Below are 21810 nucleotides of genomic sequence, written 5' to 3' on the forward strand. Positions count from 1 at the left end.
GACACAGCAGGAAATTAAGGTACTTTATATATATATATATATATATATATATATATATATATATATATATATATATATAAATATTTATTTTAAGCCTTCTTGCATGACTAGATTTCAAATGCAGCAGGAGCATGGCATACACTGCTACCTGGAGGTTCCTCCGCCTATCCCTGCCCGCAGGCTCCTCCTGGGAGCCCCGTCAATCCAGAGAGCGGCTCTGCGCTTCGGGCAGCGTCACTTCACCAAAACCACTTCTCCTCCTCTTCTTCATCCCTCCCGCCCCTTCTTCACCTTCCTCAAACCTGCGGCCACTTGAGCCGGGCGGGGCAGCTCCGCCCCGCCTGGGTGCGGGGCCCCGGGCGAGCTGGGGTGCGCACGGCTTCCCGAGGAGCCGGCATGGAGACGGAATCGTTCCTCGGAGTGAGTAGAGCAGTTGCGAAGGAGAGGGAGGGAGGGAGGGATGGGGTCCCGGGAGGCGGGGGCAGCGCGGAGCCCTGGTCCCCCTCGGCCCCGAGGGGCTGGCGGCGCCCTCCGCTCCGGGGCCGCTCGGGTACTGCTCCTCACCGGGCTTCCTGGCATTCCCGTGAGGGTTCTTTCAGCTTCTGGGTCGGCTGCAGCATATGTTTTACTGATGTAATCATGAATCGTTCTTAAATTATGTCTCCCTCCCGGAACTGCGTTGGCCGGGCTTTGGCCGCGTCCCAGCGCTCGGGGCTGGCGGGGCTGTGCGAGCAAGGCACCCTCCGGCGGGGCACAGCCCGGGCCGGGGACACCAGCCCCATGCTCTCGGCCTGCTGAGGCTGGAGGGGGGTGATCTCCAGTGGCTTTACACGTCTGCATGTCTTATTGCTTGTTTATTGCATGTAGCCCGGTAAAGTCCTCAAAATGTAATTGCTGCCTGTATGGAGAGGACCCACAGCTGATGTGAACAAGGGGGGGCGAGGGTAGTTAGGGTGGGTTGTTCACGCCTGGAAGCCAAGAGCCCACCAGAGTCTCTCTATCACTCTCCTGCTCTGCAAAGGGAGAGAAAAATGTAATGAAAGGCTCGTAAGCCAAGGACAGGGAGAGATTACTCACCAGGTACCACCACAGGCAAAGCAGACTTGTATTGGGGAAAACACTGAATTCATTACCAATGAAATCAGAGTAAGGTAATGAGAAATAAGCAGCAAATCTTAGAACACCTACCTCCCACCCCTCCATTCTTCCAGGGTGCAACTTCACTTCTGATTTTCCTCTGCCTCTTCTACCTGCAGGGGCACAGGGGGATGTGGAATGGGGGCTGAGGTCAGTTCATCAAGTATTGTCTCTGCTAGTCCTTCCTTCTCGGGGGGAGGACCTCTTGCGCTCTTCTGCTCCAGCATGGGGTCCTTCCTATGGAGACATTCCTCCACAAATTTCTCCAATATCAGTCCTTCCCATGAGCTGCAGTTCTTCATGATCTGCTCCAGTGTGGGTCCTTTCCATGGGGTCACAAGTCCTGCTAGCAAACCTGTTCCAGCATGGGCTCCTCTATCCATGGGACCACAGGTTCTGCCCAGGAGCCTGCTCCCACATGGACTTCCCATGCGATCACAGCCTCCTTTGGGCATTCACCAGCTCTAGTGTGGGACCCTCCACAGGCTGTAGATGGAGGACTTTGCTCCAGAATGGATCTCCATGGGCTGCAGGGACACAGCTGCCTCACCATGGTCTTCACCATGGACTGCAGGCAAATCTCTGCTCCAGTGCCTGGAGCACCTCTTCCCTCTCCTTCTACACTGGCCCTGGTAGTTCTCTCACATATCTGTACTCCTCTTTTCCTGGCTGCTGTTGCACAGCAACTTTTTTCCCCTTCCTGAATCTGTTTCCCCAGAGTCTCTACCACTGTTGTTGATGGGTTCAACCTTGTTGAGCATCAGGCCCACACTGGAGCCAGCTGGCGTTGGCTCTGTTCTACATGGGGAAAGTTCCTGATAGCTTCTCACAGAAATCAGCTCTGTAGACTCCCCCACTACCAAAATCATGCCATACAAACCCAACACAGCAGTTTATCACAGTACTCTGTGTAGGATGAAATTACATGTCTGGAAAAGTGGAATAAAGAAACAGTTCTCATTTGTGAAGTTTAACATTTAGTCATGAGAGGCGGCAGCTAATGGTCGCAGTTTCATTTCTCCAGACGAGCCTTGGTTTCTCCCTAAAGGCTGCCCCTCACACATGAGGCAGCAGCTGAGTTTAGAGGTGGCAGTGTGAACATCTAGGGCATTGTGTGGGAGAGCAGGAGAAAACCTGGTCCAGTCACTTTTGTACAGCACTTGATCAGCAGATGGCAATGGTGCAGCTCTTGCCATGCACTGCCAGTGGCTGCCATCCCCAGTCTCAGGGTACTGTGGAAGAAGAAGAGGAAGAGAAGAATGAGATGTGCATCTCTCACATGTTTATGTTTGCAGGACTGCAGCATGTCTTGGTCTTGCAGTTTCTGCTCTCTGCCAGCTTTTCTCACGCCCAGCAGGACACTCTTTGGGAAGTGTCCTGGTCCTGCAGGGGCAATGATGGCAGCTGAGAACCTGGGGCCTCTGGGCTCTGGCTGGGTAATGCCAAGGGGTCTCTTGTACAGCTCAGCAAAGCTAATTGCAGGGTTGATGCCTCTGCAGGGACTTCCTCAGCATGTGCTATCCTGACTCCATGGTGAATGGGAGAAAGGCACCACCATGGCAGAAACCCAGCTTTTTTCTGCCAGCTGTGAGGCTGTGCCTGTCTTAGCCTGAGCAAGGCAGTGAGAGCACTTGGCAGGAGGAGAGTGGCAGCAGGCAAACCTGCACCCTTGGACACATCCTGGGGGTGCTGTCAGTGCAGAGGAGCCTGTGCTGGGACAAACTCCCGGCAAGACTTAAGGGTTTTGCTATGGGCCCTTGGGATGATGGGTACCTGCTCTGGGGGAGTGTGGGTGGCTTTGGGGAATTGGAGAGCCCCAAAGGCTCTGGAAAGGGAGCTGCAAATTTCCCCCCTCAAAAGAGGAAAATCAGTGCTTACAGTCAGGTTTCTAGTCTGCATACAGGACCTGCATAAGTGTTGCCATATGCTGTCTCACAGGTCCTGTCAGCTTCAGAGCTGGAGAAGAGAGACCATTCAGTCTTTATTAAACAGCAGTGCTGTTTTAAGCACCTGCAGCCCCTGTCCACACTGATGCTACTTGGTACAGAGACTAGAGCAGAGCAGCTGAGGGTGAGCAGTGCTGTGCATTCTGATAAAGTGTGAAACAGCAAAAGGTGACAAAATGAGCTGCAGACATCTGTTGTCTGAACAAGGGTGTGTGGGGGACAGAAGCTCATCATGTTAAAGTGCAGAGCCAGAGGATGAGTGAGTTGATCTGCCTGATATCTGAACATCTTTCTAAGAATAAGATTAGCTGATGTAGCATATAGAGACCATTTGTCTTTTTCAACTCAAAGACACACCAAAGGCACAGCAAGGCAGGCTAGGCAAGTGATGCTATGTGCATACACCAGTATAAAAGCAGATTGTATCTTTTTGTGTGGTATGGACATAAAACTTAGGAATGCAATTCCTAAAGTTGCCTTTCAGATGACCCTATGTGACTGTCAAAAGAAGAAAAAAAATCTACTGCACCATGTTTAAGGAAATGTTCCTCATATAAGTGCTGTGGCTCTCCAGTATATATGGAAAAACAAGCCGCCTCCTAGGAGAAACTATCTTGAATGAATGTGCTAAGGTGCAGCAAAAGGGACAAGGGACCAGTGAGGGTATTTGCAGAGTACAAAATCTCAAAAATACATTATCTGACTATGGTTGCTGTAGCAGACAAGAAGGAATAATTTATATTGGCAGCTTTTAAAAAAGGCATTAAAAAGGAAGCTGTGATATTAATGATGGTAATCACTGTGCCATGATCTAAAAGAAACTCTCACATTAGCTGTGACAAAGCCTTGAAAGCAGTGAAAAGAAGGATGGCTCTAATCCCCACTCCACCAACTGAACTAAGAATATCCTAGGGAAAAAAACCCCCACAACACAGAGAACTTATATTTGTGTTCTGCGCAATCGAGGATATCATAGAATGAAAAATGAACAGAATAACTCTAGTAGACCCTGGTGATGCCATGATTTCTCATCTGGGTTCCATCCACTGGCACTCCTCCATGACCACTGCAAATTTTTCAGAAGATCCCAGGGAAGAACAGTTCCAGAGTAGTTTCAGGAAGGTCAGACCAAACTGAAATACTTATGATTGTGGACTTGTAGGGATGATAAAAACATCTTTGATGTTCTACAAAGCAGGAATAAGGAGAGGAAAGTCTTCCTCTTTGACCCCAGATGCTGGCATGACCTGCAAATCCAGTGTCCTGACATCTTTGTAAAGGCTTTTCACAGAGGTACTCCTGTGGCACCTGGTTTGATCCTTCAAGGTAAGAGTTCTCTGGGGACCTGAGGATAGCAGACCCAGCCTCTGTCCCAGCCCTGCCATCAGTCCCCTTGCCATGCTCCTGGGACTGCAAAGGGTAAAGTAATGGACGCAGTTTCACACTGGAGGGAGGTTCTCCTTGTGATTTCACAAGAGCCAATACAGACAGTAATTTCTCCATACCAATGAAACCATGTATATTTGTCTTGGCTCGTTTTTTTTCTCTCACTTGGTCAGTTTGCAAGCCTGAAGCTGGAACCCGCCCTTTGGCATTGTGCTGGGAGATAGTGTTATCAAAAGCAGCATGTGTCGTGGCTGACAAGCTCTTGACATTTTGCTGCAACTACTTGAGAGAAGGGTTGGCATTTTTAAACATTTATAAATCCACCCTACACAGGTGCAATGTCATTAATTCAGCCACAGTATATGGAATGGTTTATTGTTTTTCTTTTCTTTTTCCCTCCCAGAACACCCTATGAAGTCCCAGAGCACATACCAATGGAAGGCCCTTTGCAAACCTTCGTTCACGTGTGTCATGAAAATGGTCAATGGATGTCACGGTTACCAGAGAAGCTCTGGGATATTCCCCTCTATAACTTAGCTCTTCCAGGTAAAGATTTACTTTTGTTCTCCACCGTTTTGCTAGCTTGCCATTTAAGCATTGGAATATCCTGTTTGTCCCATTTCAGGATGGCTATGTTTATTATTTGGGTCAGTGTGTGGAGGAGGGTTTGTGTGGTGTTATGTGAATAATGTTGGTCTGTAATGTTTGGGGTTTCTTAGAGGGGAGGGGTAAAAAAGGAACTTTTTATTGTTTTTTAGAAATTAAAAGAGGCACTTTGCATCATCTGGTCAGATACTATTAATAATCTAAGGATTGGCTTTTTTGGGCAATGATACAATACTTATACAATGATACAATGATATAATTCTTGTGACTTCCTATATAATAAAATGCTTCCAGGAGGGGAGAATGAATATTTTACATTATTATTTGTTTCTTTGTACTGCCTAAAAGAGGCTGTGAAGTTGCAGAAAAAGGAGAATTTAGACTTGTAATTAACATGTTTTCATTAATGTAGATTGCTATTTTTCTACATAATCCACCTTATAAAAACTGATTTTTTTTATGTTATGTGCAAATGCATTTAAATCATACCTGTGTATTATTAACCTTTCTTTGGCCATATTATTGCTTTTTTCTGCTGCCTTGATTGTTTTCCCTCTCTCTCATTCTGTCAGAAAGTTTTATGGTGTAATGTGATTTCACTGACACATGGGGAGGCACTGAAGGACCATCAGCTCTTGAATGATTCCCTTTGCCTACACATCAAAAATGGTACTAAAGAAAAGTCTAGCCCATGTTTTCTCTCACACCTGTAGATGTAACAGGTAGTTTGGGGGGAAAACAGCACAGCCTGTAGTTGAATGTTTTATGTAGGCCACAGGATCATAGGTTAATTTTAGGAAAGGCATATATTTAGAGATAGTGTGAAGTCTTGTCTTCAGTGGGTAGAGCCCTGGGAGAACTCAATAACTTATTTCATGGAGACTTCTTATATAATGTGAGTTGATGTTAACTTCTAAACAAGCACATCTATGTTTAGGATAAAGCCTATGTAAGAGGACTAGGACAGGTGCTATTAAAAAAAAAACCCTCTAGATTTCTTATTTTACCATCAAGAGAGGAAAAAAGAAAATATGTATCTGTCTTACGACTGATGAAAGAAGGTAATAGTCTTCTCTTTTCCTATTTTTATTCCTATTGCAAGAATCGTTTGAAAGTCAATAGCACTCTCAGTGGGATTTTGTTTTGTTGGAAAATGAGCCATGTTGTTTCTATAAGACTTTCACCTGGCATTTCTTGGCCATCAAAGAAAGTGGAGAACCTGCTGACGGGTTTGTTTGCCTTCCTGGCTCTCCTCCTAAGGGTGGCCTTGTTATTCTTGCAAATGTTTGTTGTTCTTGTGGATATGCCTGCAGGGAGAACAGGCATCAAGAACAGTTGAAGGCGAGTCCATTTTAGCAAACATTAGAGGAATTTTACAGAGCATTGCAGGCTATTAGTTTGGAATATTTTAGTGTCTGTCCAGCTGACCTACAAAGCTGATCTAGCCCAAGTCAGAGCACAAACAGATCAAGACCAACCAGGTCAAGACAGCTCTGGCAGGTTTCCAGAGGGAGGAAACCCAGTTTGGAAGTGGAAGTTTATCTCATAGAAGGCATGCAAGAAACATGACAGTGGATTCTGAAGGCATGATGAGGAAACAATGGCAAATCTCATTAATTAGTGTTGTGCTTGCACCAGATTCAGCACAGTGCTGCTGGGGAGGTGTGGATTCAAGGTCTGGAGCTACTTACCTTGGTGCTAGCTCACTATCTTTACATCATATATGTTGTGTCATGGATGTACCCATCTTCCTTTCATTACTGTAACTCATGACATCACAAAAGACTCGTGAGTAAAACATTACTATCTGTTTGCTGGTTGGCATCCATAGGTGCAACACCCATCAATGGAATCCTGCTCATCTCTTTCAGACTTGGATTTGACCCATGGGTATTTAATGGTTTGACTCTTACATCTTCTAACACACACTTCTTCTATTGCATGCCCTCAATATTGATCTTCCATCTGCAGTGAGTGAGGTTTGGGTGTTTAAAGCAGTAAAATAGATAAAAAATGCCTTTTAGAAGGTGAAAAAATTGAGTGAGACGTCAAACCATTATTGAGAGTGGTGAAGAACTTTTATTTCCAAACCAGTCCTTTTTACTTTGTTCATTAGAAATATTACCACTGTCACCAGTAAGACTGACAATTCAAGAACGAAGTTTCTAGCACCAGTGAACAATTAGTTTGACAGAAGACTTAAACACAAAACCAAGCAGATTCTTTGCAGATAGTCTGTTAAGGTCCAAGCAAGGCACTTCACTGAGATGTTAGCTTTTCTTACTGATGCTTTATAAAACTGGAAGAAATAATGGAACAGAAAAGCTAGCAAAATCACTGGTTCCCTGTCCTAATGAAATTGTGAGTTGCAATAGTTTAATCTAAACTAAACATGATGCAAGAGATGTGTCAGATTTATTAAGACCTCAAGGAAATAAAGTATTTGGGCAGACTGGTCTTGGCTCTGATGCCTGTGTAATTCCCTGTGCTGGGAAGAGTCAGGTAATTTTTGAAGTCCATCAAATGAGGATCTTGTTCATCTTTCACTCATAAACTTAGACTTGGATTTGCCTCAGAAACCTTCAAGCACCCACCTTGTTTGTTGTTTCTGTAGGGGAGGTGGGGGTTGAGTTCAGGAGGACATTTTTAGCAGACATTTAAGATAAAAGTTTTTAAAGTGCCAAGTTAAGTCTTGGTCCAGTCAAAGGTGTAAGAACATGAATTTCTGCTTTCAGTCATAATCTCCCATGCAGAGATGAGGGTATTGACAATGAAATCCTGCATTTGGACAACTCTGAAAACATGACAAATTGTTAAATTGATAAATTCAGCCTTCAGCTATTTATTCTCTGAAAAAACCAAAAGTTTTCACATCAAGGTAACTATTTTGAGGGAAGGCACCATTTGAAACAGACCACCCATATGGTTCGGGGCAAACAACAGCAATGTGTAGTTTAGATGGAGACTGCTTTATTGAAAAGTGTCAATGCCTTCCCTTCACAAGGATTCCACACTGAGCTTATTAATGTTAGGTGAGCAACCTCTAGAGACAATTCCACCTTTTTGCCATAACTACAGAGACTCACAAACAATATAGGTGTGTGGCTTGCAAATGTGGTGGCCTGTCAGGTGTGCACATGAAATGTAGCCATGGAATGTGATGCTGAGTAGTTAAGAAATGAGATTTTCTCTACATTTATTTTTGTATACTACAGGGAGTCACGACACTATGACCTACTGTTTGGATAAAAGCTCTGCTGTTAGCGGCAATGAGTCCAAGCTGGTGAAGTTTTTAAGCAAATGTCTGCCCTGCATTGTACACCCCATTATCATGAAGTGGTCTATAACACAGGTAACTATCAACTGGTGTTCTCTTCTTGGCCTGGCAAAGCTTGTGCTGCAGGGCTGAGAGTGTGCAATGGTCGAATAGCCTGCTGCCCAGAAATCTGTGCTCTCATGAGATGCCATACTTGGGTGTTGTGGTTTAACCCCAGCCAGCAACTCAGCCCTTCACGCTGCTTCTTGCTGTCCCTGGGTGAGACAGGGGAGGGAATTGGGAGGGTAAAAGCTGGAGAACTTGTGGGTTGAGATAAAGACTGTTTAATAGGTGAAGCAAATGCCACATGTGCAAGCAAAGCGAAATAAGGAATTAATTCACCATTTCCCATGGACATGCAGGTGTTCTGTCATCTCCAAGAAAGCTGGGCTCCATTGTGTGTAAAAGCATCTTAGTGTGCCAAACACCATCACTCTGAATGTTCCCCTCTTCTTCCCCCAGTTTTATATGCTGAATATGACTCCTTATGATGAGGGATATCCCTGGGGTCACTTGGGGTCAGCTCTGCTGGCTGTGTCCTCTCCCAACTCCTTGTGCACCCCCAGCCTCCTCACTGGTGGGGTGGGGTGAGAGGCAGAAAAGGCCCCAACTCTGTGTAAGCACTTCTCAGCAACAGGAAAAACATTCCTGTGTTCCCAATGCTGTTCCCAACACAAATCCAAAGCACAGTTCCATTCCAGCTAATATGAAGAAATTTACTCTTTCCTAAATCTATCACTTTGGAGTATGAGATAGGAGCCATACAGATCTGATCACCTTTTCTGGGGAAAAAGCATGCAGTGAGGCAGGGATGTGTGCTGGTTTTATTAAACAGCTTGATACTGACCACTTTGGTACTAGAAACCCTTTTCCACATGTTTGCTGTGGTGGTAAATAACATTTAATATTAATGTCACTAACAGAGGGTTTTATTCTCTTGCACTTTGTTCAGAAGGTTACTTGCTTGTCATTTCTATTATCACTGTTGTGTGAGATGTCAGTTGTTTTCCCCACCTATACTGGGTATTTCACCAGCAGCAGAAACAGAAGAATCCCTTGTTGAAGGGATTTTTTTCCCATAAAGATTAAGAGAGTGAAGGTGTGATCCATCATGTAAGGCTTAGTTAACTTTTTAAAATGTGCAAATATTAAGCTAGTAGTTATCTCTTTGTTCCTCACAAGTATATGTTAGAGACAAAATTGCAGATCATAATTTAAGATTTTTGATAATTTTTGAAGGTTCTTCCAAAGAACAGACTTTCCTGACACAAAAATCTTTCTGTTTTTTGTTTTTATTGAAGAAGTAGTTCATTATTAGGGAATTAAAACTGAATAATTGATAAATAGCAATAAGCATGCCAAGGTTTCTTTAGTTGTGTTTGAGCAGCTCTGGCAAACTGGACTAAGACACTACCAGGTATCAAATTTGAACCGGCAATGATGAACTGATGTTGAAGGCACTTGCTTAGCACAGATCCTTGTTTATCTTGAGCTGCTTTTTTTGAGGAGACTTCAGGCAATGAAAGATTCAGAAACCTTGTAACTTGTGGGTTTCTGGCCAGCAAAGTGACCCTGTTGGTGACAAACAATCTCTTAACATCATTACAGTAATTTTCTGGTCCAAACCCAGTGTGACAAGCAGGAAGTGGCCCAGTGCTGATAGGGAAGAGGCACAGCTACAATCCTGCCCCTCCTTAGCTCTGCCATGCTCCAGTTTTATCTCTGTGGGGAGATGACTCCACTCTTTGGTATCCAGAGCAGACACCAGGGAGCCCTGCTGATGGTAGGATCCACAAATTCCTGGATGGCCCAGTGCCTGGGAGTTGCCTGCTTGAGCCCCAGATGCTGTGGCTGTCAGTCTAGGGGCACAAATGTTCCCTTTGTGATGGCCGTGGAACTTCCAGCCATGCCCTGGATGCCTGGTGTGAGATTGAGGCATGAGCAGCATTGCTCCTCAGGGCTTCCTTTTAAAAGCTGCCCTTTAGGGGGCAATGTTCACATTGCAAGTTCAGTACCCAAACCCAGGAGACTAATTAGAGAGTCTCGTTTGTCTCGTTTTCCCGTCTAGTCAACAGATAAGAAATGAATTTGTCTGAAGGGCAGTTCAGAGCAGCTATTTCATTTGGTGCTTTTTCTGGCCACAAAGGTTATATATGACCTACAGCCATGTACACGCCCATCTCCAACATACTCCAAGCAAAGGCGTACGGATCATCCCTTCAACTTCTTCAGCCTGGTGGAGGCCAAGCAGGCACAGGAGGAGCTGTTGGCCAGACCCACTGCACCCCCTGGGGCACATGGGGCTGGTCTGTCCCAGCACAGCCTGGGGAGGCTGAATTCATGTCCAAAGAACAGGAAGTTAGGGGTTAAACTAGGCAAGGTGAGCATCCTGCCATGTGTCTTATCTCTGCCTCAGTGCTAAAGCTACGAACTTGGATGTTCAAGAACAATGCCTTGTACTGATCAGTACCATGTATGATGTCTGAAGCCTGAATTTTTATCCCTAGCAAGTTGAACTGAGACAAATTAGTGCTTAAACATGTGTAAATTGATTCTATTTTCTTATGCTAAGAGAGTCTTGATATAAGGAAAAGACACATAATTTCGAACTTTTTGCCTCGGAAACAGCTTTATCACCTGCTCTATTTAGCCCTCAAACCCCATGGAAGTGCTCTGAGGGAAGTGGATCTAGAGGAGTGCCTAGTCTAGTAGGACTTCTACAGGTTGATTCAAATTTTATAAGAAACTTTATATTGAAAAAGAACAATAGCCAGTAGTTTTTTCTATTTTTGTTTTTCCTTCTGTTGAGGATGTGTGAGGTCTGCAGAGACAACCGTGGTAAAGTCTTTGATCTAATAAAATAAATTATGGCATTTCTAAAGTGCTGATCCTGCAGCTGTTTTTTAAATGAATAGTTGTGTGAAGAATGATCATGCATTTATGCACAGGTTAATCTTTAACTTTCAGAACACAACAAGGGCAACTAAACTAATCTATCTGTACTTGCAGTTTATGCTGCAGGGAAATTGGAATCCCTCTTGTCAGGGAGCAAAATCCTTCCAAGTTGCGGTTTGGTGCCATACAGTCACATTTTAAAGATGAAAGGCCTGTGAAAAATGCCATAGGGATAACTTTGTACCCTTCTTTTAGCTTTCTAAAATAAAGAAACAAATCCCTTTTGTGCTCTCAGAACCTTTATCTTCTGTTTCACCTTTCAGGTCCTGACTGTGACAGAGCAACTTGAGTCTGGAGTTAGATACCTGGATTTCAGGATTGCCCACAAGGCTAATGATCCATCTATGAATTTGTACTTTGTGCATATGGTTTACACAACTGTTACCGTGCAGGTATTTCCCTTACTTTTGTGAGGGCTATAAAAGCAGTGCCATTTCTTTCATTTAAGGGCCATCATAACCTAAAAATGCTCGTTCAAGGTCTTCTGAGTAAGTTATTTGTTTTTCTTTTGTGAGGTCTTCAAACTAGAGAAAATCAGCAGGGCTGGAAGTTAGTTTCAGCAGCTCCACATGATACTGGGGCATCAATCTTTTCCTCATCCTCAAACCAGACTCTTTGTGCCTGCTCTCTAGCTCCTTTCCCCTACCACGTGCCCAGTGTCCTGGGGTTTATCCTGTTGTCCCAGGATGATACACAGGGCATTCCTGTTTCCCTGGTAAGGAGAGAAGTTATTAAAGGGAAGAAGGCATTAAAAGCCCTATATAATTATAGAAACAGTTTTTTTTTTTTTTTTTTTAGAAAACACAGTTTTTCGTTATTGTAATTGTGAGTCCACTCCACCATCACTGCTCTGTCGATTGTATGTCCTTAACCCTGCATAGCACAGATAAATTTCTAAGCTGCCATACCTCTTTTTTGTAGGATATTCTGTGGGAAATATTGAGGTGGTTAGAAACTCATCCTCAGGAAGTTGTTATTATAGCCTGCAGAAACTTTGATGGATTAACAAAAAGACATCATAATCATCTTGTTGCCTGTATAAAATCAGTTTTCCAGTGTAAACTGTGTCCTAGAAATGTAAGTATGAGATCCCTTTCTTTTTCTCATTTTTAAGGGAAAGATATATCACAGTGAGATATTTGATTCCCAAATTTTTAGATACATTCTACTTTCACTATGTTTTTAACCTAAGAAAGGTACCATTTGCTGCATCAGAGATAAGTTGATATCTGATAGAACTCAGGAGAGAAAGCAAACCTACATTCCACAGTGTGGAAGAGGGAATTAAATTTGACTGTTATGTCTGTTGAGTTGTGGGACAATAGTAGAGACAACTGTAATCTACTGCCCTGAGTTTTCTTGGAAAAGAGAGGGAAAAGAAGAGAGAGAAGAAAATAAAAGAAAATGAAAGAGAAAACAAAGGAAAATAAAAGTTGTGCATCTTGCATATTTATAGAATTTAAATAGTCCATTTTTGTCCTTTTCACGGCAATAATTATAAATTAATTTTTTTCTATTCAAAATAGTTCAGGTTGGGAGTGACCTCTGGAGGTCATCTGGTCTGACACCACCATGCAAAGCAGGACCAGCTTCAAAGTTATGTTGAGCTGGGGCCTGTTCATTCTTGATTATCTCTAAGGATGGAGATTTCACAACTTTTCTATGCAAAATTTGACCACTCCCACAGTAACTGTGTTTTCCTTCTCTATCTGATCAGAATCTCTCTTGTGTGTGCTGACTTCCATCCTTTGCTGCGCATATCTGAGGAGTCTTCTGTACATTTACCTCTTAGGTATTTGCAGACAGCAGTAAGAGCTGTCTAGGTCTTCCATGCTGGACAGACTCAGCTCCCTCAGCCTGTCCTGTTGTGTCATGCTCCAGCTTCTGCTCCAGCCTCTGCTCTCTCTGGTTGTGTGCTGCTCACACTCACTCCAGCTTGTCAGAGACTTCTTTCTACTGGGGAAGCCCCAGATGCAAACTATACTTGAGCTGCAGTCCCACAGTTGCTGAATAGAAGGGAAAATCCCCTTTTATTGATTTGCTGTCTGTGCCTTTGCTAATACAGCCCAGTTCACATTTGACCTTTGCCAGGTGGACACATTACTGGCCCATGTGCAGCTTGATGTCTATGAGAATCTTCAGGTCCTTTTCTGCAGAGCAGATATCTTGCCAGCTTCCACCAGTCTGTCCTGGTGCGTGCGGGTTAGTCTGTTCAGGACTTTGCATTTGCTTTTGTTGAGCTTTATGAGGTTTCTATCAACTTGTTGAGGTCCCTCTTAATAGCATCTCTGCCCTCAGTGCATTTCTGGTGGCACTGACTTTCCTGGAGCTGACCTCCTAACCAGTCTTACAGTTACCCACACCTCCAGAAAAGCCTTAATTTAAATAATCAGAAAATACTTGATTGCTAGATTTTAGAAGTTGAGACTTTTATCTCCCTCTGTTTTTCACAAGGTGTGGGAGCTTTTAGTAGTTAAACAATTAACATTTCAAAGATGCACAGGAACAGAGGGTTTTCTCTGGAGATGTGAGTGGTACAGGAGAATGATGACCCTGTTCATGATTCAAATTCAGCCTTTGAAGCTGGTGTATCAGTAACGTGTGACTATTACCATTTCAAAGCGTTTTGTACAGCAGAGTTAAAATAGAACAATTCTCAGCAAAACTAGGGGATTCTGAATATTCAGGCCTCAGCTGAATAACTGAAGACCTGAGTGACATTGTTTTATTGTTTCCCCAAATAACTTGAGCATGTAAGTTGTGGATGAGCAGAGATACTGAAGAAGGTGGTCAAATATGCTTTCAGACACAAGGCCAGTTCTTAAAAAGAAGGAAGTTATTAACTGCAAAAGGGGAAAGTTGCTGATGGCAATTTGTTGAATGAAGGTATTGAAAGAATGGTCTAAGATCACTTCACTGAAGAAAGAACATTTCTGAGTTGTGTCCAGGAAGATAGAGAAAGACAACTGGAGAAAAGACAAACCAAGTACTTCCCTTGAGTGGGAAAACTTTATATCTCTGGTGTCAGTGACCAGCACAATGGATCTCACCATTTTTGCTAGTGGTACCATTGCAAGTTAGGCACCTGTGGGATTTTTCAGGACCACAGATTTAGATTTGCCATCAAATATCCAAGTGCTTTCTGACTTATTCTAAAATAAATGGCTACCTACTGTTTTTCAAGACCACATCTCTGTTGTTGTACAGAAATAAGTGTCAAAGTGTTTATGAAGCAGCTGCTCAGGCAAGGTCTGTGTGTAGTACTGGCACAGACCACAGTGTGACAATATTACACTGCATTTAAAATTTTAATTGTCTTAACTATTCAAGGTGTCTTCCTTTGATCTGGATTACTAGGGTTTAAAAATCCCTTGTTAGACTTTCATTTCTGCTTTGTTTGCAAAATAAGCACATGTGTTCATATACACATCTCTGGTAGATCTTTTATTTTGGCTTTTATTGAACATCTCTGCTTGTTTGTTTTAAGAAGTTCCAGCTTTAGAAAGGCAGCTGGAGTAAAGCAAAAGCTTCAGTCAGCCACAAAGTTTTGTAGCTTAAGTAGCTTGTGCCTTAATTTTGCAATATTTTCTGACCTAATGGGAGCTTGCATTCTCTCTTTTGTAGATGAATTGAGAGGGTTTCATTCAACCTTCAGCTTTCTTCAAATATTTACGTTATTAATTTTCAAGTGCCTTTGGCTTTTATTTAAATTAATAAACTAATTGGAACATCAAAAAGCCACCATTTCTTTTTCACAAGCAGCAAATGTAGTTTTTAACAACAACATTCTCAGAAAAAACAATGCCTGGTAAATATGGTGGTTTTACAAATAAAACTAGTCAGAGGGCCTCAGTTCTCTCCAATGGTAACTTCTGAGGCTGGAAAACATAATTTTGCCTTGAGACACTTAAATTAACAGCTCTTTTAGCCCATCTAGATAGATAGATAGATAGATAGATAGATAGAATATATATGACTCGGGTCTTCCTCTCTCTCAATCAAAAATGTCAGGAGCATCCCAGTTTCATAAACTTTCTAGTTAGAGAAATGAGAATGTAGCTCCTCTTGATTCACATTTGTCTTACCACGTTTTAAGCAGTTCAGTAATTTTTGATGGTTACTGTGCCAAGTTTGCATCAATATGCAGAGTCTGCCAAAATGATTCCTGCTTCTCTCCATCTGCATTCCTGCATCAGATGCTCGGTATCTCCCTCCCCTAACAAGCCTTTCAGTGGCTTGTGCATGAGGGCTGACTCAGGGATGGTTTCCTATAAACAGGTATAAGACCTCTACATGATCACAGTTGACTTGTTTGAGGAAAGGAGGAATTTGCTGAAGCTCCCAGGGTCCTATTGCCCTGCAGCTTGTAAACCAGCCCATCACCTACTGGGCTGCTCATTTAAAAGCTTTATCTGAACTGAGTCTGTGCCAAGGTGATACCACACATTAGTATTTGGATTTTGGGAATGCTGCTGTGTTGCTGAGCTCAACCTGGACACACTTCCTTTTAGGTGGTACCAACACTGCGGACCATGTGGCACCTCGGCCATCAGGTTATAGTCTCGTACGAAGAGGAAGTGGAACTGGAGAAGCACTGTGAGCTGTGGCCCCCCATCCCATACTGGTGGGGAAACAAAACATCCACTCGTGCTCTTATCCGCTATTTGGAGCGCATGAAGCGGATGGGCCGTCCAGGTAGGCACAGGGAGTTGGCTCGGAGGAGAGAAGGGGCACTGACAGCAAAGCAAAACAACTGGGAAATCAAGCACTTGTTGCCATATGGGATATAACAACCCTGTGTGTGCTGTGTGCCCATGGCTGCTGAGCGCTCTGCCCTCCCCTGGGTGACTGCCACGTTGTCCTTGGTGGTGCTGTCAGTGCACGCACATGCACAGAGATTGTGGCAGCCACCTGGCACTTTCTCTTTCTGTGACCCACAGAAAGGCAGCCCTCAGCACAGGCCAGCTCGCTGGTGTGGCTGTTCCCATCACATGGGTAGGAGGCTGCTTCCTCAGTGCAGAGCTTGTTGCTTTAGGCAGCACAGGTGATGAGAGGAGTGCATTCCACTAGCCTTCCTGTGAAAGGGAGCCCCTACAAGGGGGCTTATCACTTTCTACAGCTACTTGAAAGGAGGTTGTGGCAAGGTGGAAATTGGCCTCCTCTCCCAGGCAACCAGCAAGAGGAAATGGCCTCAGGCTCTGCCAGAGAATGTTGAGGTTGGAAATCAGGAAGTTTCTTCATTGAAAGGTTGGTTAAGCATTGGAATAGGCTGCCCTAGGAGGTGGTGGAATCACTATCCCTGGAGGTGTTCAAGAAACAACTGGATGTGGCACCTAGTGCCATGGTTTGGTTGTCATGGTGGTGTTTGGTCAAATGTTGGACTTGATGATCTTGAAGGCTTTTTCCAATCTTAATGATTCTGTGATACAAGAGCAGTACGAGAAGAGTGTAGCTGCACATAAAACAGCAGCACTCGGGTGTGCTTGTGCAGTGTAATCTGACAGAGGTTCAGTTCTGAACCTCTGATGCAGCTTTCGAAGTGATTGCACAGGGCGGTGACGGGGGAGCCGCTCCAGAAACGCACTCCCCAGCCGAAGGCAAACGCTCGTGTGGGTGCACCCTGTGTTCCCATCCAGTGCAGGGGGAAGGCTAAGTGTTTGGGAGCAACCCTCACAGAAACAAACATAATTTACAGAGGAGGACTAGTCAGTGGACAACCTTTAGACTGCAATGAATAACTAGACAAATTTAGCTAAACTGGAATGTGTGGATAACCGAGCGTGGCTCAGGAATTGTTTACTACAGCATGCAGTTGGGCAAACAAGGGCAAACAGTTGTAGGGACATCAAACAATACAGAAAGAGTGTGTAGTTAGTATTTTAATAATCCCCACTGGAATGAGATGTGAAAGTAATGCAATACAGAGAAATTTCTCCTCAAAAAAATATTTAATGTGTCACTTTCTGATTTTTGTTTCAGGAAAATTCTTTGTGGCAGGGATTAACCTTACTGAAAATTTAAGATATATTCTTGTACACCCATTTGGATCATTGAAGAAAATGACACTCCAGAGTCTTCCATGCTTGAAAATCTGGATAAAGCAGCAGTATCCAGGACAAAAAAAAAAATGTATTAACATAATTGCTGGAGACTTTATAGGAAACAATGATTTTGTCAAAGATGTGATAGAACTTAACACAAAAATTAATCCTCCACTGCACTGCCAAAGTGAACTGGAACAAATAGCATTTAATTCTCAACTTCCTAATCTATGAAAAGTTGAAAAGGCTTTGTCTGCATTCATTGTGCCCTACTGTAAACATCCTGAATCCCATAAAGGTCCAATTAACTTAAATCAGGAATGCTTTCAAGGCTCAGTAGGAAGAGGTCTCTCAACATCATCAGGGTTTTGAGGCTTTTGGACAGAAAAGAGAGCAGGTGTACCTTGCTGAAGTCTCTAGAGAACTATGGTATATGTGTAATTTTTTGGGAGGTGCTTTGATTCTGCAGCAGCTGGCAAAAATGAAAGTCCCAAGAACTCAATCTTATTTTACATAGGACTAAGAAGGAGGAAAATGTCAGTAGCTGCATGATTTAGTGGTAAGATTTTATCTTTCTTATAACTCTAAGGATACTCTGTACTATTTGCAACCCAAATTCTTACTCTTTTATATCAGTCTGAAATTGACTTGTCTGTTTTCATAGTTTCTGATAAATAAACAAAAGAAACAGTTAAAAAATATTTTTGATATATCAGAGATGCTGCACTGACAATCCAGCTTGAAATGATTTTATATTTACACCAATGTGCTGAGTATCTTTTGTCAGCTACTTTACTAACAGGGTAGCCCCAAAATTATTTGGAATTTTTAAGAGGTAACTGAATTTGCACTTAGTTATGCCAGTTCTACAGGGATAAAGGTACCAAAACAAGGCCCTTACACAGTTTGTCTGTGGCAATTGAACATTTTACTAGGTGTTGCCTAAGTACGCCTTACACTGAAAATAAACACAGAGGGAACAAATTCCTGATCTTAACCTAAACTGCCTTAGGAATGCAGATTCTTGGCTTCTATCATGCTCATTTGGGATTTCACACCTGGTCTTTTATTTAGCTATTTTAGTAGCTCTGTAATTATTTTTCCTCTCACTAAGTAGTTTTTGTGTACGTCAAAACGAAGAGGTTTATGCTATTTCCCATTGCATACTAATTCTGTTTTTCTAAATGAACTGTGTGGTAACAGATCTTCATGAAGGCAAGACAAATGTCAAGCATCAGGACTAAAATAAAACCAATTATTGTGTAAAGTTCACTATGCAACTTCACCCATATACCTCACTTTTTAGATGCACTTTACATGCAAACGCTAAATTCAGTTGTCTGATAATGTTTGCAGAAGTTTTTCTGCCTGTCTTTTGTGCCCTCTTTTGTACCCTTGTTATTCTAATAAAACTTGATCTCTCTCTATAATATGGAATGAAATAGTTTGGTTTCTCCTTTCTGTGATACTGTTTTATTGGTTCTCAGTAGTAATTCATAATGTAAGAAATGGATCTGTTGTGGTTGTGTTTTTTTTATTTCTTTTTGTTTTCCTCTGTGAAAAGGTTTGCTGTACCTTAACTGTTTTCTCCAAGAACTGATATAGTAATAGGTATTGTGGATAAATTACTGTGGGCAAGAAAACTGTATGGGTAAAAGATGTTCACAGCTAACTTTATTTAATGTCTGAATTCATTTTCTTTCTCTTCTCTGCAATAAGACACGGCAATTATTTGACATCCATGCATTCTGCTTGAACACGTATTTATCTTCATTATTTATATACAATTAACAACATTTTGTTCACTAAATTTCATTTTCTGAAGACCATCTGAAACACCTTAACTACAATAAATACTATTTTCTTCTGAAAAAGGCAATAAAAAGCTTTATTTATATAAGAAACTTTGTACTTTTCTGAAGGTTAAGTCAGATGCCAGTCCACATGTTTGAGGTCCTCAGCTTATATCCAGCAACATGTTTAACATAAAAAATTTAGTGCTGTCCTGGTACTTGCTGACAAAATTAAGCTCAAAGCTCTTATTGTTTCCATACAGAAGTTTTCTGAAACAGTGTCCATTTATAAAATGTGCCAAAACCATCAAGTGGGGAAGAAAAATAAACTGTTCAGCAGCGAGACTAACAGGTCGTTCACTTCATTTCACATCCTCTTGAGGAGATCAGTTTCTTCTCCTACAACAGGATGAAGTTTCATGACATGAAAATCTGACTGTTGGGAAAGAGGTTTTTGTATCTCCCAAAAGCAGAACTGCTGATTATCACCTTCACCCTGGCTGTGCCATCTTCAGGCATGACCTCAACTTCCTGAACTGTTGCTTCTTTATAGAGCCAACTGTAAATGTAAAAGCAGATTAGCATTTAAAAGTGTGACACACTGCACAAAATGTGATCCTTGGTCTAGGTCAGAAGATTTCTATCTAGACAACGCTTTAAAAGATGAAGTGCTTTGCTTCACTTCTCCAATTGAGCTATTTTTTGTCAATAGGTTGATTATTAAATAGATTGATTATTGATGAAATAAAATTATTATCTCTGTTATTCTTAATGCAGATTAAAATCAGTATGATATGATTTGAGAAATTTAAGACATGAATGATTAAGTGTTTCATACTTCTCCAAATCCTTCATACAATTCGGAATTATTTACCTTAGCTGAGGTCCCTCTAAGTTGATGTTTACTGTTAGAATCTTCTTCCCTGTTGCTGTCAGTATTTTTTTCTCTATTTCTTGTTTCAGTTCTTCTAAACCATGCCCATGCAGAGCAGAAACAGCAAAAGCATTTTCTTCAGCAGGTTTATAACTGAAAGAAAATTAATTGCTAGCACATTTGTTCGTGAAGATTAGGTTGTGAAAATATTCCAAGCACGGACAATTTCACAGAGTTACTTTGTACTGACACCTTCTACAGAGGCCAGTTCTTGTATGACTCAAGTGATTTCTTTTGTAATTAAAAGATAATTAATTCTTTTTCAGACCATAGTTACATATGTAAAAGATTGAGATACACTATTAAACATATTCTGAAGTGTGGGATCTCTTTTCTAGACTAAGAATTAAAAAGCTTACAGAACATAAGAAATGTTTAAGTACACTTAGCATCTCATGCTTACCTTTCTATCAAATCCACTTTGTTATGAACTTCTACCACTGAGTCCAGTAAATGGCTAGGAAGATTAAGATTCCTCAGAACTGACAGAACAGTTGCTTTCTGTAGGATGGTTTCTGGATGAGTAATATCCCTCACGTGAACTATCAGATCCTAGCAAAGATCAATATGCAACACCTGTTACCAGGTTGTAGACACTGTATACCATTTTTGCATTGCTAATTCATGTAAAATACTTTCCTATCCATTTGATAATACATTGGCAGATTGGCACTGTAAAATTAACTAGTAAAACAGTATTAAACTACTGTTTCTTAGATCATGATGGAAGAAAATCTGCAGCAGCTTAGTCTTCCACCTCTAGTGAGTACAAATTGCCTCCCACAAACCTGGAGCAAATGTTGTCAATCAAGCTAGTTACAGAATCAGATTTCAAGTAATAACTGATCCATTTTTTTTTAAAGCCCAGGCTTTGTAACAATAAGGCTTCAAAAACACTGGAGATTAAGAAGAGCAACCCTAAAAAAAGCTTTTAGGAGACGAATGGCTACAAAACTGTTTCAAAAACAGAGGGGAAAAAAAAAACCTCCATGTAACTTGTAATTCTATTTTTACATTCAAAATATAGATTATCCTTATGCTTAGCTCCCAGGATACTATTACTGATGCTTACTGAAAAGCTATCAGTTTCAAGTATATATATAATGTTTGCCATAATAAAAACCAAGAAAACAAAATCAACATTTGCATTCAAATTGTTTCATCATCTTTGCTAAAGACATTGCTTTAAACTTTGGAAAAATTAGAAGTAAGTGAAAACCAGGATGGTTTCAGCCAGCTTTTGAAAGCCTTGGTATTATATAGTGAAGTCTGATCTTTAGCAGCATTCTGGCATCTAGCTACCACTGAATTTCATTACCTTCCATAAGACAGGATTTTTGTTTGAATGTCTGTGTGTATGTATGCAGCTTTACACTTTGTTATAGCACAGGAAAACAACTTTAATGAGAAAATAATTGCTAAAGTACATTTATATTTATTACATGCTGCCTGCATCACATCACAATCACCCACTTGTAGTTCTACAGGAAACCTTAAGTTAAAACCAGGTAATTTCAGATGCTTTATTTCATTTTTAACTCCCAGGAAACCTAGCCTTGACTCACTTGGATGCACTGTTCAGATATTTTATCAGAAAAATCTGGTTTATCTGGCTTAGGTATCATGGAGATGGACACATACACTCAAAATAAGCCACTTCTGAAATTCCTTCATAGCTGTATGTTCTGCATAAATA

At 41.9% G+C, this 21810-nt stretch overlaps 2 protein-coding genes across 8 annotated transcripts in view; one reads left to right on the forward strand and one right to left on the reverse strand.

Annotated features, from left to right (window-relative positions):
* PLCXD1 (phosphatidylinositol specific phospholipase C X domain containing 1) lies at positions 1–19291 on the forward strand. 5 transcript variants are annotated; one of them, XM_023948530.2, is made up of 7 exons: positions 1–19; positions 4873–5015; positions 8291–8427; positions 11610–11738; positions 12268–12423; positions 15858–16041; positions 17326–19291. In XM_023948530.2, exons 2-7 carry the CDS (start codon positions 4904–4906, stop codon positions 17619–17621), a joined length of 1014 nt encoding a protein of 337 aa, XP_023804298.1. In that variant the 5' UTR covers positions 1–19; positions 4873–4903; the 3' UTR covers positions 17622–19291. The 5 variants fall into 5 exon arrangements, with proteins under 5 accessions (XP_023804298.1, XP_086736807.1, XP_023804292.1 ...); XM_086880681.1 differs by lacking the exon at positions 1–19 and adding an exon at positions 173–420; XM_023948524.2 differs by lacking the exon at positions 1–19 and adding an exon at positions 4324–4409.
* GTPBP6 (GTP binding protein 6) overlaps positions 19036–21810 on the reverse strand; it is an 11108-nt gene continuing 8333 nt past the window's right edge. For all 3 annotated transcript variants that reach the window (XM_086880679.1, XM_086880677.1, XM_023948540.2), the window contains 3 exons: positions 20518–20666; positions 20055–20207; positions 19036–19739 (listed from right to left, as the gene is read on the reverse strand). In XM_086880679.1, coding sequence (XP_086736805.1) covers positions 19598–19739; positions 20055–20207; positions 20518–20666 — 444 coding nt within the window. In that variant the 3' untranslated portion in view covers positions 19036–19597. The remainder of the gene's footprint in view (positions 19740–20054; positions 20208–20517; positions 20667–21810) is intronic.

This window comes from Cyanistes caeruleus, chromosome 3 (assembly GCF_971803275.1).
Source record: "Cyanistes caeruleus chromosome 3, bCyaCae1.hap1.1, whole genome shotgun sequence".
Taxonomy (NCBI): domain Eukaryota; kingdom Metazoa; phylum Chordata; class Aves; order Passeriformes; family Paridae; genus Cyanistes; species Cyanistes caeruleus.